A 15,181-nucleotide genomic window follows, 5' to 3' on the forward strand; every position below is an offset into this window, starting at 1 on the left:
CTAGGTTCACTATGTAGACTAAAATATGTTTCGGTCTATTTTTTCAATAAAGTTAGTCAAGAGTAGGTGAATTTTATTTATAATAAAGATAAAACAAAAAATAATTTAAAATAGAGGGTGTGTTAACTAGGGATATATACAACTATAAATTAATTATTTGCACGGGTTAATAGGCTACTATTAGGAAATGGGCTAACACGAAAACAACATGTTGAGCTTACTTTCTAGAATACCCGGAGTGGAGTATTTTATTCCTATTTTAAACAGATAAACTGTGATATGCAAACCGATACGGATACACAGATCTAGACATGGCAGTATGCCACATTGATACCACGAGTCCAACTTTATAAAAGACACAAAGCAGAGCAAGCGGAAGTGAGGAACCGCGGCCGGCTACCCGTGTCCCCCAAGCGCCTACTTGGCAGCGTTTTTTCATGTGCAGGAAAGAGCAGGAGCGCCGCCGCCGCCGAGCACCGAGGTCACTCCTCGGCGTTCATGCGGTAGAAGAATGGAAGCCGGCAGGGCTCCTGAAGGAGGCCGGCCTTCTCGAGGAACTGGAGGCCGTCCGCGAGCGTCTCCTCCAGACTTCTCGGCTTCCACCCTAGGCTCCTCAGCTTATCTGCTGCGAACGCAACCTTGTAGTCCACATCCACCGTCCTGGCACCCAAAAAAAAAAAACCATGCGTGAAGCGTAAACGACAACAAGCGCGAGCGGCGATCCGTTCGCAGCTCGAGATCGAGAGACGAGGAGGTGATGGGTGGCAGCAGCGCTCACTTGTCTACGTAGTCGTAGCTGGGGAACTTGCCCTTGAGCAGGGCCACAATGTCCGTGATGTCCATCTGCTCCAGCGCGCAGATGAACCTCTCGGATGGCTCCGCCTTCTCGTAGACCAGGAGCAGAGCGTCAGCGATGTCGCCAACGTGCACGAGGGGCCAGAACTTGTTGTTCATCGTATCAGGACCCCCTGCAACCAAACTGACAGTATTAGAGCATCGCGAAAATTTGTCATTTTACGGAACCGACCCCATTTTTCTTCAGATTAGAGTTGGTATATCAAGGTAGCAGATGAGAAGAGCTTGAGAGCTTGTATATATACGGATTTGCTGCGGAGTGAACCTTTGATGATGTACTTGAAAACCTTGATGCTGGTATTGATCACCTCAGTCTGCAACAGAGGGCCAACAACCAGACCAGGCAGGAGTGTAACGACGTGCAGACCGTTCTTCCGCCCGTATTCCAGGGCCATCTCTTCTGCCTCGGTCTTGGCAAGACTATACCAACTCTGCAACAGAAACAGGTAGCCATTTATGAGAACTCAATGACGTTGAAGGTGTTTATATTAAGATCTACTAGCAATTGAGTTTTGATATTCCCCTAAAAAAGTTGAGTTTTGATATTTCCGACCTCAATTTCCTTGCAGATCTGTTTGTCTGACCAGCAGCTCTCGTCTTTGAGCCTATCTTCAGGCCAGTTGGGGTCAACACAAGCGGCAGCAACGGATGAGACCACGACGAGCTTCTCAACATTCGTCGCCGAGCAGGCCTCGAGGACGTTTCTCGTGCCCTTCACGGTAGGAGCCATCATCTCCTTCTGCACGATTTCGTTCACCAAACCGAGTAGTCAGTAGCCGCGGGTACTTGGGTCGCGGACGGTGGCGTGGACGGCGTAGCCGCGGGAGAGGAGCAGCTTGACGAGCCAGAGGCGACGAACCCGCCGCCTCCGGTCACGCACACACGCGGCGGCGCCATCCCCCTCCCTCCTCTCCGCTGCGGCACCACCACCCGCTCACCGATTTCTGAGCGACAACCCCGCGATTCGAGATGTTTCTGGTCGAGATAGTATATGGCCGCCACAGTTATTTAAGCTCAAATTAATCGACAGGTCGATGCAGCCTCGAACGCGCAGATCGAGTAAACAACACGCCGACCCACGTGGATCTTGAAACATTGCATCTGCATTGTATGTAGTGTCTACAATACAACATGAACCTCAGGGTCAACAAGCTTGTGTCGAGGAACCGGAGTAGCCGCGGGAGCCGCCCCCCCCCCCCCCCCCCCCCCCCCCAAACCACGCACACCCATGGCGACGGCGCCATCTCCGCTCCGCCTACAGGCTGCCCTGGTTGTTTCAGTTTATTGTTAGCAGCTCTGATGATGCACCGCGTGATGCCGGCCCAAGGCCCAAGCGACAGGCCCGGCCCAGTATGAGAGTGAGTGGCCGGCACGCTAGATTCATGTATAAGAAGAGAGTTGAGAGATGAGACAAGACAGACATGTATGAAGAACAATTTCATTTTCCCTAGCTAATCTGTCCTCGCCGATCCCAATTTCTTGCTTTCTACCCTGAATTCCTCTTCCTCTCCAACAATTCCCCTTCCCCTGCTGCGATCCTAACATTTATGGCCAAGTTTGAAGGTTCAATTTTGAAACATTTAAAAGTGAGATGATTCCTAGAATCTAGAATTCATAATCAGCTGGAACTAACTAATCGAGATTGAGGTTTTCGGGCGATGGAACTAATCTGATGGATGTTGGATGGTGAACTAGTTGAAAGTTTTTTTTTGGGTGGAAAACTAGTTGAAAGTTTGCAGCGCAGGTTGTCGTCGTCCAACGTCTGGAGGACAAGGCACCCCCCGAATCGTCGACGACCCCCAAGCGTAGAAGATGCCACGCTGCAACCAGGGAGCATAGCACACTAGGAACACTAGGAACGGAAACGGTCGGTGAAAGACTACCATTTCACTTCCACATTTTTTTAATAAAAAATGAAAGTACAATATTATCGAAAACGAAAATGACATCGATATCGTGGTAATTTCGGAAACTAAAATATACGATCGAGATAACATTGATAACGATCGAAATCTATCGAAACGATATTGTGAAAAACGATAAATATGTCATACCATTGAGCATAACTCTAATCATATAACTTGACACATTTCGTGCACAAATACTGATGGTTAAGATGTTAATCTAAATATTCATTCATCCATGACATATGTCACATTTCATAGTACTAAAAATTTAGACAATAATCCCATCATCTAATAAACTATTCATAGTACTATAAATTTAAATTGCTAGGTTGTGATTTAAAGGTTAGGACAAATGACTCATAACTCTCTAAAAATATAGATATGACATTCTAAAAATATAGATAGCATGTTGTTGGCAATGTACGTGAATATGGTATTTCTATCGGTAAAATACGATAGTTCTCGAAAATGATCGGAGGATGCTCAAATTATTTTTGTTTTCACTTTCATATTATTTTATCATTTTCGTTTTTATTTTTTTAATAATTATTTTTATTTTCGTTTGATCTTAAAAGTCGATAAAATCTCAAAAATGATTCTTGAAACATTTTCATTTTCATCCCTAGAGCACACGTGTCTCTGCCCACTGCTAGCACGCTCCGCGCGCGCATCTCGAGCGAAGAGACATGTGATCGGTGAAGCGCCCGTGTTTTCTGCCCGTGCCGGGAGCTCGTCGGCGTCGCGCAGGGCGCGGCCGAGCCGCGTGCTGGGACGACCCGGCTCCGCGCCGCGAGGTTGTCTTCGTCGGGAGACTGATACGTCGCCCGGACTGGTGAGAGAGATGAGAGATCTTGGGCGAATCCTCGGAGCAGACGCGTAAAGATCATCGGCGCGTCGCGGTCGAGCACGTCGACCTTGGACGGAGGCGCATCCTCCGGGACCGTGCCCAGCCATCGGCTTCGGCTGGATGGGCGTTTCTTTGGCGCCACTCGAGGCGGTGCACGGATGGAACCCCTCGCAGTCGCAGCAGACGCATGTTTCGCCTTTCACTGTTTTTTTTAAGAAATTTCGTATTTTACCGTGCACATCCTTTTTCTCCCCGATCTGCAAGGATGCCTTTTTTTTCACGGTGACCCTTGCTGCGATGGATTCCACGACTCACTCGTGGCTAGAGATGGTAAAGGGGTTTAAATTTTAACTTAGATTATCTAAGGATATAGCACTGAAAGATCAAACTCTAATCTTATATAATTTTAAATTAAAAATATATAAAAGCTAATTTAGATTGTGAAGAGAACACCTGATTTACCGAGAAGAACAAACCTGCTTCCAGACTGAGGAAGAGCGTGGTGTTGGAACATGGAGCCTCGTTATTTCTGTTTAGCGCGGAGAGAGAGGGAGAGGGAGAGGGAGGACATATCCTAAAAAAAATCCTAGTAAATTTTGTAAAATCCAAAACACCTATAAAAAATTTCTAATACTAATATCTCAGATTGTAATATAACAAGCACTACAGAAGCATTGCATGAATAGGCCTATACTCAAATCTTTAGAAGATTCTACACGGGAACTTGTTCCAGAAAACTATATGCTCAGGAGTTATGTGTTTTATATTCGCAGGATCGTACGAGGTTGGCGAGACCAACACTACAGCTGGTGTGTTTTAATTTGGTGTAATATCCTACTCGGTACTCATCATATTTATCGCGAGTTTGTAGTCTCCCTTCTCGAGATATATACGGTTGTGATTATGATGCACAAAATCTTGTCGTCTCCCCAGTCAGTTCCATCCAAAGGGAACACTTCTCTACGGCTACTTTGTTCTCACAACTGCCACACTCGGCTTCAAACAAGAACTACCGTAAAGATTTCTCCTATAAGGTCCTTAGCATTAGCATAGAGACTTAAAGCGCACAACCAAACCAGCAAAAACAAGAAAATGAAAGGAGAACTACTTTATTAAACAAACAAGCTTACATATGGTTTTTTCTTTCGAAAACCCCCAACTATTAAAACAAAGAAGGAAAAGATTACCTTACAATAGGTAATGGAAAAAGTCTGTATAACCCCTTCATCTATCGAGGGTGGACTACATAACCCCCAACCTATGAAACGGTCTATATCACCTTCTGAACTTCCAAAACCGGTCAAATTATCCCCTAAAGCAGTTTTGAAAAATCACAGTAAATCACAGAAAAATCATAAAATAGAAAATCCAATTGTGTTAGACTCCAAATGAGTAGATCTACACAGTAAACATATAATATAGTATGCTGTTTTCTTCATAGGTATTTTACAACTGACTTGGTGGTTATTTTACAGAGATGGTGCAGGGAATTTTATTGGGTTTAGGTGCTCTCGCAGGAACTTGGCTCTCGGAAGCTCTGGCTTCTCCTACCGATGCCTCGTCCTGTGAAGCGCGTCCTCCTTATATAGTGCTGCGAACAGCGCTGCGACCTTCGCTGCGTCTTATCTTCTTTATCATTCTTATCCCTGCGGCATGGCGCAGACTTCATTGGTACTTTCATGTCGTTAACTTGCATAGCGTTGGCTTGCACGGCGCTCGACTTGCACGGCGCGGCGCGGTAACATATACAACACATGTCTTTGCTTCTTCTTGCATGGCGTTAGTACGATGTATAATTTTTGCTTCTTTAGTTTTCTGGAACAAGTTTTCATGTAGAATCTTCCAAAGATTTGAGTGTAGACCTGTCCATGCAATGCTTCTTCAGTGCTTGTTATATCACAATCTGATATATTAGTATTAGAATTTTGTTTACATGTGTTTTGGATTTTGCAAAATTTATTAGGATTTTTTAGAATATATCTTTCACGCCCAAAGATTTGATAGTATCACTATCAAATTAAGTGGAATGAGAATTTATTGGCGCTTCCTTCCTAGTTCACATTTCAGCAGCGTTCCAAGATCAAGATAGAGCCACCGGTTCATAACCAGGAAACACTGCCACGACAGTTGATTCACTGGTCACCAGCCAGACGGAAGAGATGGGGGAGACGGCAAGGACGCCCGGGTACATCCTGGAGCGCGCCTGCCTTTTCGTAGCACTCGACACAGTCCGAGAGCGTCTCCTCCAGCGTTCTGGGTTCCCAGCCCAGGTCCATCAGCTTCTGGCATGTCAACGACGCTTTCTGATCGACATCGAGGATGCTGTAAGAGCAAAAAGAGAGTGATTCAGATAGCGTAAAGCAGCGCAAGTTCCAAATTATCGCCATGGCGAAACTTACTTGTCTACGTAGTTGTACTCTGGGTGCATCTTCTTCAACAAGGCCACCAAATCCTTCGTGCGAATGTGATGCGGCGAGCAGATGTATCTCCCGGATGACTCTTCCTTCTCGTACAGCAGAAGCAAAGCATCAGCCACATCACGGACGTCTACTATGTGCCACAGTTTGTTGTTCATCACATCAGGGCCTCCTGTAATCCAACCAACCCATGGAATTAATATAGTCCAATCAAGCAAGCAACCTGTACCCAGCAGTAGCACTTTGCAGTGCAATCCAGCGAGATTAGCTCAAGAGAAATATCAGTACTGCTCGTTTCCTCAAAACATCATTAATGCACCTGAATGCGAATAGGATGGGGACCAGATCCTCCTAAGATGCAATAATTCTATCATGGAATATGATGTACATGGTTTTGTCGTTTTTATTCATCTTAAACATGTAATATCAGCCATAAATGAGCCGAATGTGGAATCACATACAATAGATATGTGAAGAATCTGCTTATGGATGAATGTTCTGATTGAACAGCTGAAGAGCATTAATAAAAAGCATAGCAGCTACTATTTCTGAAAAGAACATAAAGGACGAACATGGGACAGGAAAGGTAATGGTGATGAACAGATCCTAGATGATCAATAAGTAGTAGTACTACAGTATTTGAACCTTGCCATCATTTGAATTTGAAAAAAAAATCCATTAACAGGAACTATTAATGTGATCTCTCAAGGCCTTAGACTGTACCACATTAATGCATTCCAGAATGCACTGCACCGAAAGATACAATTTGCACTAAAACGCAACTTGACTAGTGGTAAGGGAGCATAACAGCATAGTGAACCAGGACCAAAAAATCATCAGAGAAGTGATAATCCTAGTAACACATGAGAAGGAGTGTAAGGAGGGAACCTTTTATAACGTAGATGAGAAATTTGCTGCTAGTATTCACCGTAGGCTGCAACAGTGGGCCAAAAACCAAAGGTGGGCAAAGTGTAACAACATTCAGTCCATTTTTATCTGCATATTCCAAGGCTGCCTGTTCACCCATAATCTTAGCAACAGAATACCAGTCCTGCCAGTAAAAGCAGAAAAGGTCCCAATTTAGACCTCCCTCAAAGAAAAACATCTCTAGTAAAAGGACTAGCCTATGTTAAGAAAAAAACACAATCGGCCTTTCAATAGAGACATTATTATAAGGAAGCAACGAATGGGTTAAACATGTATGTTTGTGCTATTGCAAAGCTTGCATTACTGACCCCATTTTCCTTGCAGAACTCTTTGTCGGACCAGCAACTCTCATCTTTGATTATATCTTGAGGCCAATTCGGGTTAAAATCCACAGCAGCATTGGAGGACATCACAACAAGTTTCTGAACCTTTGCAGCTGAGCAGACCTTTAGTATATTTAAGGTACCTTTCACAGCAGTATCGAGTTGTGACTGCATAGATGCATCCAGAACATGGTGAGTGTAGACTGAAGAGAACTGACCTTCTATAGCACAACACAAAACTTTCAGCAAGATTCACAGTGCAAATAAACATTGCATTTTAACAAAGAGCGCTTCCAACATTCAAGCCTTACAACGTAATCTGACTTAACACAGCGCATAATGATCCAAATTTTATTACTCACCCAATGCTACAATAGGTTGTGTGAATGAATATTCTCCAGGAGCTAGTACTGAAAACATAAGTCAGAAAACAGCCTGGTTATTGAAGCGTGAATGACTGAAGGTTTCCAAGGATAAAACCCCACTTACACATTTCCTCTAATTCGTTAATAGTCGGAGCATATGCAGGCACATGGATGAAATTATAGGAGTCACCTTAGTACAACACATGCTGATCCGAATACCAATTTATAATCCGTACCTAACTAACTATTTGCAATCCTTACGATGTGAGTGGCATGTGATTTGCCACTATGTGAGAGGGATTAATTGCACCCCACCAATAGTGGCAAAAAATTAAATATATATCAGGGTTGGTCGATATTCATACAAGCATAGTCATTTTTTAGAAAAAGGATATAGTTTTCGGTCTCTGCAACTGGCAACCGCATACAAGCATAGCCATGTACTCCAGCTCCACCTATCTATCTAGATACAGTGCCGAATACGCTGATGATAAGCATTGGTGTTAAGTGTGCAAGGACTTGCCTCAGGATCAACAATCTTATCTTCAGGCACCGGAGTGGCAAGATGGAAGACCCCCTCACATCCTTCAACAGCAGGTGTTAGCGTGTCGTAGTCTAGCACATCGGCCTTGAACAGAAGCAGGTTCTCTGGGGCCTTGTCCAGCTCCTTCAAATGGGCGTTCTTTGGGTTGCCTGAACGAGAATCCGCAATTAATTAGCACAGTCACACGTCCATGGCGGCACGAATGAAGCATTTTAATTTCTTGCATTCATGATTTCAAGGCGCGTCGACAGCTCGAAATCGGGGCATTTTCAGCAGGGAAGGAGCGGCCGTGTCGCTCTGAGGAGCAGGAGGGTAGTTACCTGGGTCACGGAGGGTGGCGTGGACGGCGTAGCCGCGGGAGAGCAGCAGCTTGACGAGCCAGGAGGCGATGAACCCGCCGCCACCGGTCACGCACACACGCGGCGGCTGCGCCATCCCCCTCCCTCCTCTCCGCTGCGGCACCACCCACCCGTTCACCGATTTCTGAGCGAGAACCCCGCGACTAGAAATCGTCGAGATAGTATATGGCTGCCGCAGTTAATTAAGCTCAAATCCACAGATCGATGCAGCCTCAAACGAGCAGATCGAGTAAACAACACGCCGACGACCCAGGACAATTGCGAAAAGGAACAAAAACTCAAAAACACGTGGTGGGACAGGCTCAGCCGAGGAGCACCATCGCAGGCAGCTACGAGCCTACGAGCCATCCCAGAGAAATTTCAAAATTTAGAACTTAATTCGCGTGTTTCATTATCTATCTATATCTATATATTATATATTATAAAAGTTGAAACAACTAAAACTCTTTATCATCAAGATTAGTTTATCGTACCCCACGGAGATCTCACTTATCAGAAAAAAAAAGTTTGACGAAAGGGTGTTCACGGAGATCCCACTTATCAGGTTAAAAGATTTACGAAAGGGAGTGGAGACTCATTTTTTGATAGAAGGAAAAATATTTCTACCGAAAAGCTAATACTTTTTACATCAACAATTTTCTATAGCCCTTGTACTCGTGTATTATTTTCATTTGGCACACACTTTACTTTCCTTTGCATATGCTCGTAATTCGCATCATTATTTATTTTGAAAAAATAATAATTGATATCACTATTTTATGGAAGAAAAATAAAGACGTGTGTTATTTTTGGAAGGAAAATAAATGATATCCTTACTTGATAGAAGGAAAATTAAATACGTGCTTGGAGCGGTACATATATCTCCACTAGTAATTACTATAATTAACGTCTAATCTGCAAGCCTTCTAGAAGTTGACACGTGCACGTGATTTCTTTGATTTTAGGTGTTTCTTTTTCTTATCCTCTATTTTTCACTTTTTCTCATTTATTATTATTCTTCACCATATAAAAAGGACGCTTATGCCTCTAGCCTTATCCCTTCACACCTCTACCCTCCCCGCTCCTCCGCTGAAGCCACAGCGCCTACGCCGTTCCCCGACGCCGCCATCGTGCACCCCTGGTCTCCGTAAGGGCTCTGGAGGGCGATATGGCAATGGACTTAGCTTCACTGGCGCCCCACTAATGGATGTCCTCCGCGCTCTAATCCGCCCCAGCATTGTCTGCTTCGTCCACGTGCTCCTATCCTGCAACAGCCGCCAGCCTTACGCGGTGTCGCGGACGTGAGGACTGATTAGCTGCGAGGTTCCTCCGGTCGAAGTCAGATGCTTCGTCCACATGATCCTATCCTGCAACAACCGCCAGACCTACGTGGTGTCGCGTATGTGAGGACTGCTTGGCAATGAGGTTCCTCCGGTCGGAGTCGGGGGCCTCGACATCGAGGTGCAGGATGTAGCGGTTCCTAGGGTGGTAGAGCGCAAGAAGGACGGTGCTTGATAAAGAGGGCAGAGGCGGCCAAGGAGGAGGAGGGGAGTGGTAGGGGGAAGGTGGAAGGTGGTGAGGGTGACGACGAGGAGTGAGAGCGTGGAGCCGAAGGCCAGAGGGGTAGCAGCCAACAGCGGTCGACAACGGCGTGGAGGGACTAGGGATAAGAAGCTTCATCGCGGGGGGTGGGTGTGGGTGTGGGCCACATCGGGCAGCGACTCTGGAGAAGAACAGGTTCTTCGCTAAATGTAGAAGAGAAAATTTCCAATGTAGCATAAAAAGAGACTTGCTCTTCCCACTGCTACAGAAACGCTAATTTGTCCCGGTTGGGAAACCTCTATTATCCCGGTTTCCCAACCGGGAACGCGCCCTTTTGTCCCGGCTGGTAACCGGGACAAAAAGTTCATTTTTTTCTGTTCCTCTTTTCTCAATTGTTTTTCTATTTCGATTATATTTTTACATTTCAATTAAACTTATGTATTGGAATTCAGTGTGTAAGATCTCCATTAATATATACATATATAGTTACTTATATAATATTTGTCCTAGATAGTTTCCATATATAAATATATATATATACACATATATATTATTGGAGGGCTTAAATATATAATACATACATACTCATAAATAGAAATATAATACATACACACACATATATATTTACATAGGTATATTCGTTCTTAATTATATATATACACGTATATTATCATATTTGCTGCGATTGTCAATATTAGATAGTCCATCATAGTAGAATTCGCCTTTTGGATCGAGGACTTGCTCAACAATAAATCCGGACAATTGTTCTTGAATCGCCATAATCTTTTCCTCCGGTATGAGTTTATCGCGCATCTCCTCGACCTATGGAAAAAAAGGATAATTAATTTCGACTAATTAAAATACGAGTTCAAATATTAACAAGTTTTTTACTTACTTCCTCCTCCCAATATGTCCAGGCCCTTGGAGGACCTGCCAGACCATGGATGTTCTCGCATACATAGTATGCGCATAAATTAGTGCCTTGTTTCTGCCTCATACACTTTAAGAGAGAAGAAATTATCATGTATTTACATGAATATATAATAAAACTAATGAATCGTGCAACGAATCATCCAAGTGCGTACCGCAAAATCTGTCTTGATCTTCAATTCTTTGTCAAATTTGCCTGAATGATATTTAGCGAATTGTTTCCAAATCCTGTGTATGATTAGAACAATTATAGTCAAGTAACAAAGTGATTCAAATTATCGGTCATCGACGGAGTAGTGGTAGAATTACTTTTTCATCATGTTAAGAAGATTTTCGTTTTGTTCTGCATTTCTCCTCAATGAGTCCATAACCACGAGTAGGCTCTTCTCGGGAATTATGACAATTAGGACCCAGTGTTCACTGCAAGATTATACGGAGTCAGTTCTTGGTAGTTAAGGTTTAAACAATTCAATTACAGAATAGAAAGAGTTAGATGGAAGGAATCACTCACGCAAAGTTGTAAGGAAACAATATCATTTGCTTGTTGTGATGAATGCTGATGTACTTGAACAAGTTTTGGAATAGCTCATCGAAAGTGTCGCGTAGAATTCTCCAATTACAAGTAATTGGGTCAATGAAGCCGAGGTGAGAGTATCCCTTTCTCCTGCAAGTTTGTATCTCCATTCTACCTGATACCGAATAAATCAAGGGATCAGTATGTTGAGATCATGCAAAACAATACGTAAGGAGAGTAAAATACTTATAGAACCCACAAGCCGACCATAGAGATGTCGAGGTCCTCCTAATGGAATATTTGGTAAATTTCTTCCCAGTTTATCCATATAATGGCCTCCCCCCATAAGAAATCATCATCTTTAATCTTTGCGCCCTGCATGAAGATGCAATCGGCCATCGCACGCATGTAGTGCTGGTGCAGCTTATATATTTGCGTTGGAAGCACGGACACTACTTCAGGGGGTACAAGAGATTTGCCCAGCTCATACGTCCATTTGACGACCACATCGGCCTTTGGAATATCTTCTCCCCCTGCAATCTGAGCCACCGTCAGGTTTGATTCTTTCAAAAATGTAACAAAGTCTTGTTGTTGCGTCGTCTGTCCCACTACGAGAGGCTCTATTGATTGTTTCTTTTGGGCTCCGAGCTGTGGAACGTCGGACGACGACGACTTTGATTGTCTCTTCTTTTTCTCAGTAGTTTTGATAATTGTGCGTTCGTAGTCTGAAGGGGGATCTCTCGGAATGAATTTTCTCTTATTTGCTTCGCACATTCCCTTAAAAAATTTCAAATCTATCGGATTTATCACTTTCTCGGGCTCCGGCTTCGGCTTCGGCTTGAAGTGCTCTTTAACTCTTTCTTGAGTTATTAGATCGCATTCTTCAAGGCTCATGTCCCAGGGTTTAATAGGAGCCTCCTTGGTTTTCTTCTTCTTTTCCTTCTTCTTTGGAGGCTCCTTAGCTGGTGCAGCTACCTTCTTTGCCGGCGGCTGTTTCTGCTTCTTTGCCGGCGGCGGAGGGGGTGACCATGGAGGCGACGGTGACGCTTGAGTGTTCATCGGCGCATGAGATGATGGTGATGGAGAATGTGCCGGTGAACCTTGCTGAGACAGTGCTGCCCTTGGGGGGTTTTGCGGAGATGATGGCCTTGGAGAGGCATGCTGAGATGCCGGTCTTAGTGTTCGATCATCCGACTTTAGGATAATATAGCGCTTATCCCATAGGATGTAGCCATGAATGGGTTCTGCTAGTGTCCTCTCCCCATCGCCTCCAGGAATATCAAGCTCGAGCGTCTCCCAACCCTGGCACACCTGCTCCACGGCAACTCTTGTATATCCTGCCGGAATTTGCTACCCGTGGTACACGTCGCCTGGTTGGGTTGGCATGGCGGTACCGTACGCAATAGTGAACATTAAGTTCTTAATGGCAGTCTGCAGGTCACAAGGTGTCCGCTGGGTGATCTCATCCACTGGAAATCGCTGCGGGGCCGTCGCTTCAACTGCGGTCTGGATCCCCGTTGGCTCGACGGCGACGTCTGTGGAAGCGCAGCTGCTTTTCCGCTGAGACATATGATCGGCTGCGACATTAGGCTCTGGAGGCACCGTTTGCGCTTGCTGTTGCTTGCTCATTGCTATGGCCACTTGGCGTTGAACCTCTTCCTCCAGTCTTTGATCGTGTGACATGAGCCGTTCCTCTAGCCTTCGCAAGTGCTCCCGCTCATCATTCTTTCTTCTTTGCCGGCTTATATATGATTCAATGTAATCCCTGAACCCATACTTCCACGGAACCACGTCTTTGCCTCTTGTGCGGCCCGGATGCCCTGGATTCCCAAGGGCGTAAGTCAGCTCGTCTCTCTCTCTATCCGGCTGGAATATTCCCTCGGCCGCTGCTTGTATGGCCTCCTGTAGTCTCTGGGCTGCTAACTGGATCTTTGGCCCATAGATGCAGTCCCCAGTCAATGGGTCCAAGCTTCCCCCGTGACCATGAAACCAGGTCCTTGACCTTTCAGGCTAGTTCATGGTCGCAAGTTGGATGGCTCTGTCAAGCAGATCCTGCTCCATCTTCTCCCATTTGGGTATTGCAAGCTTGTAGCCTCCTTGGCCTAGAGTGTGATGGTACACTTTCTTCGAGGCATTGTCTTTGGCCTTCTGCACCTTTTGAAGCCCAAGCTCTGAAGACTTGTATTCCACAAATGCATCCCAGTGACCCCTGAGCTTTTCGAGCTCGTCGGTAAATACGGGTGTGGTCCCGGTCTTGATATATTTCTTCGTCCAAATTTTCTTGAATGATTGCAGTTGTTCGGTCATCTTACTCAGGGTCCAGCGCTTGCATATCTCTTCGGATTCAGCTGGAACCGTGATGTTTTTCTTAAGCTCCCGCCAGCACCATTCTTTTTCTCTTTCGGGTACCGCATCCCGTTCCTCGCTTGGATTGGAAGCTTTCCAGAGCCTGAAGCTGATCGGGATGTGGTCCCTGACAATACATCCGGATTGTCTTATGAGTTTTTTTGGCGGCAGCTTCTGGAGCGATCGGTTCGCCATCTGGACCAACTTCCGTTAAAATGAACCGCCCTTCCAGTTTTTTTTGTCGGGCCTCGCTTCGTCTTTTTCTGCTGTGACGATGATCCAGACGGCTATAAAAAAACATTCATAGTATTCATATAGATTCAGATGAAAAATATGATTTTCACTACAAATAAGTATAGTTTTTTTAGGGTTACAAATAAGTATAGTTGTGATATGTACAATAGCACTTTGTTCACCAGTAGAGTCATCCTGAATAGATGGTGGCTCAATTCCATCACCGGACATATTCAAATATATGTCGGTAATGCTGCCATCATCAGCTTGTTCATGGACATCTCCTTGACCTTCGGCAATCATATTCAACAGGAACTGTTCATCTTCCGCGTCTGTGTGTCGCGGGTCCATCGTAACTAAAATATGAATACAAATAAAACCCTTAAAAAATTTCTCTAAATAATCCACATATTTGCGAGCATTTGACTAAGTACCGATTGATGGACGAGGTCAAGTAATATTCTCTAAGTAATTCAAGAAATAAACTTGCATTCCTCAAAATGCTCCTACTGCTCGAAGTGTCCCGCGGAAGGTGGCTCCTGGTACTCCTCCGACTGCTCAACGTCTACTCACGATCGCAACGCCAAAACAAAGTCCAGCACATACACATACATGCAAACAAGACAAAAACTAAGAAATAGTACAACAATACATAAAAACAGAAAACAAAACTGAACTAGAACTATTCTACGAGTTATAATGATCACGTGGACATAAAGAACGCCTAAAATGGAGCTAGAACGCGAAATCTAGGGCTAAAACAAGGTCCAGTGACTAAACTGCGAGAAAACTGGAACAACAGGGGGTTCTGCGCAAAAACCAGGGACCTAAACATAATTAAAGGTTAGATCTAGGGTCTAAAGTGCAAAAAGACATGAGCTGGACTGCGGACCCAAAAACTGGAAAGCTCAGGGGGTTCTGTGAAAGATTCTGGGTTGATCTGGAATTATTTTTGAACTAACGTGGACTGTGGGTTAATTCAAGAAAAAGCTAGGGACTCTTTAGCAAAGTTTCCAGGCCGAACCGGTACCAAGGGGTCCGGATCTTCGGATCGCGATAGAACGGCTCGGATCATAACGGTTCACGATCTAA

General features: G+C 44.7%; 1 protein-coding gene and 1 pseudogene across 1 annotated transcript; both read right to left on the reverse strand.

Moving 5' to 3' along the window:
* Window positions 1-221: 221 nt before the first annotated feature.
* LOC120658902 lies at window positions 222-1,752 on the reverse strand (annotated as a pseudogene).
* Window positions 1,753-5,574: 3,822 nt separating this feature from the next.
* On the reverse strand, window positions 5,575-8,801 carry LOC120661100 (cinnamoyl-CoA reductase 1-like). The gene is made up of 6 exons (XM_039939803.1): window positions 8,506-8,801; window positions 8,165-8,334; window positions 7,262-7,444; window positions 6,915-7,077; window positions 6,009-6,198; window positions 5,575-5,931 (listed from the first exon to the last, which is right to left on the reverse strand). Exons 1-6 carry the CDS (start codon window positions 8,618-8,620, stop codon window positions 5,742-5,744), a joined length of 1,011 nt encoding a protein of 336 aa, XP_039795737.1. The 5' UTR covers window positions 8,621-8,801; the 3' UTR covers window positions 5,575-5,741.
* Between the last annotated feature and the right edge of the window lie 6,380 nt (window positions 8,802-15,181).

Source organism: Panicum virgatum, chromosome 2N (genome assembly GCF_016808335.1).
Source record: "Panicum virgatum strain AP13 chromosome 2N, P.virgatum_v5, whole genome shotgun sequence".
Taxonomy (NCBI): Eukaryota; Viridiplantae; Streptophyta; class Magnoliopsida; order Poales; family Poaceae; genus Panicum; species Panicum virgatum.

What these genes read in the sequence shown, in the direction of transcription:
- LOC120661100 (XM_039939803.1), bottom strand. Translation starts at nt 8,620, where the DNA reads ATGGCGCAGCCGCCGCGTGTGTGCGTGACCGGTGGCGGCGGGTTCATC. An exon ending in CGCCACCCTCCGTGACCCAG is followed by an intron (nt 8,335 to 8,505) that starts GTAACTACCCTC and finishes ATTCTCGTTCAG; the next exon opens with GCAACCCAAAGAACGCCCAT. An exon ending in AGTTCTGCAAGGAAAATGGG is followed by an intron (nt 7,078 to 7,261) that starts GTCAGTAATGCA and finishes TTTTACTGGCAG; the next exon opens with GACTGGTATTCTGTTGCTAA.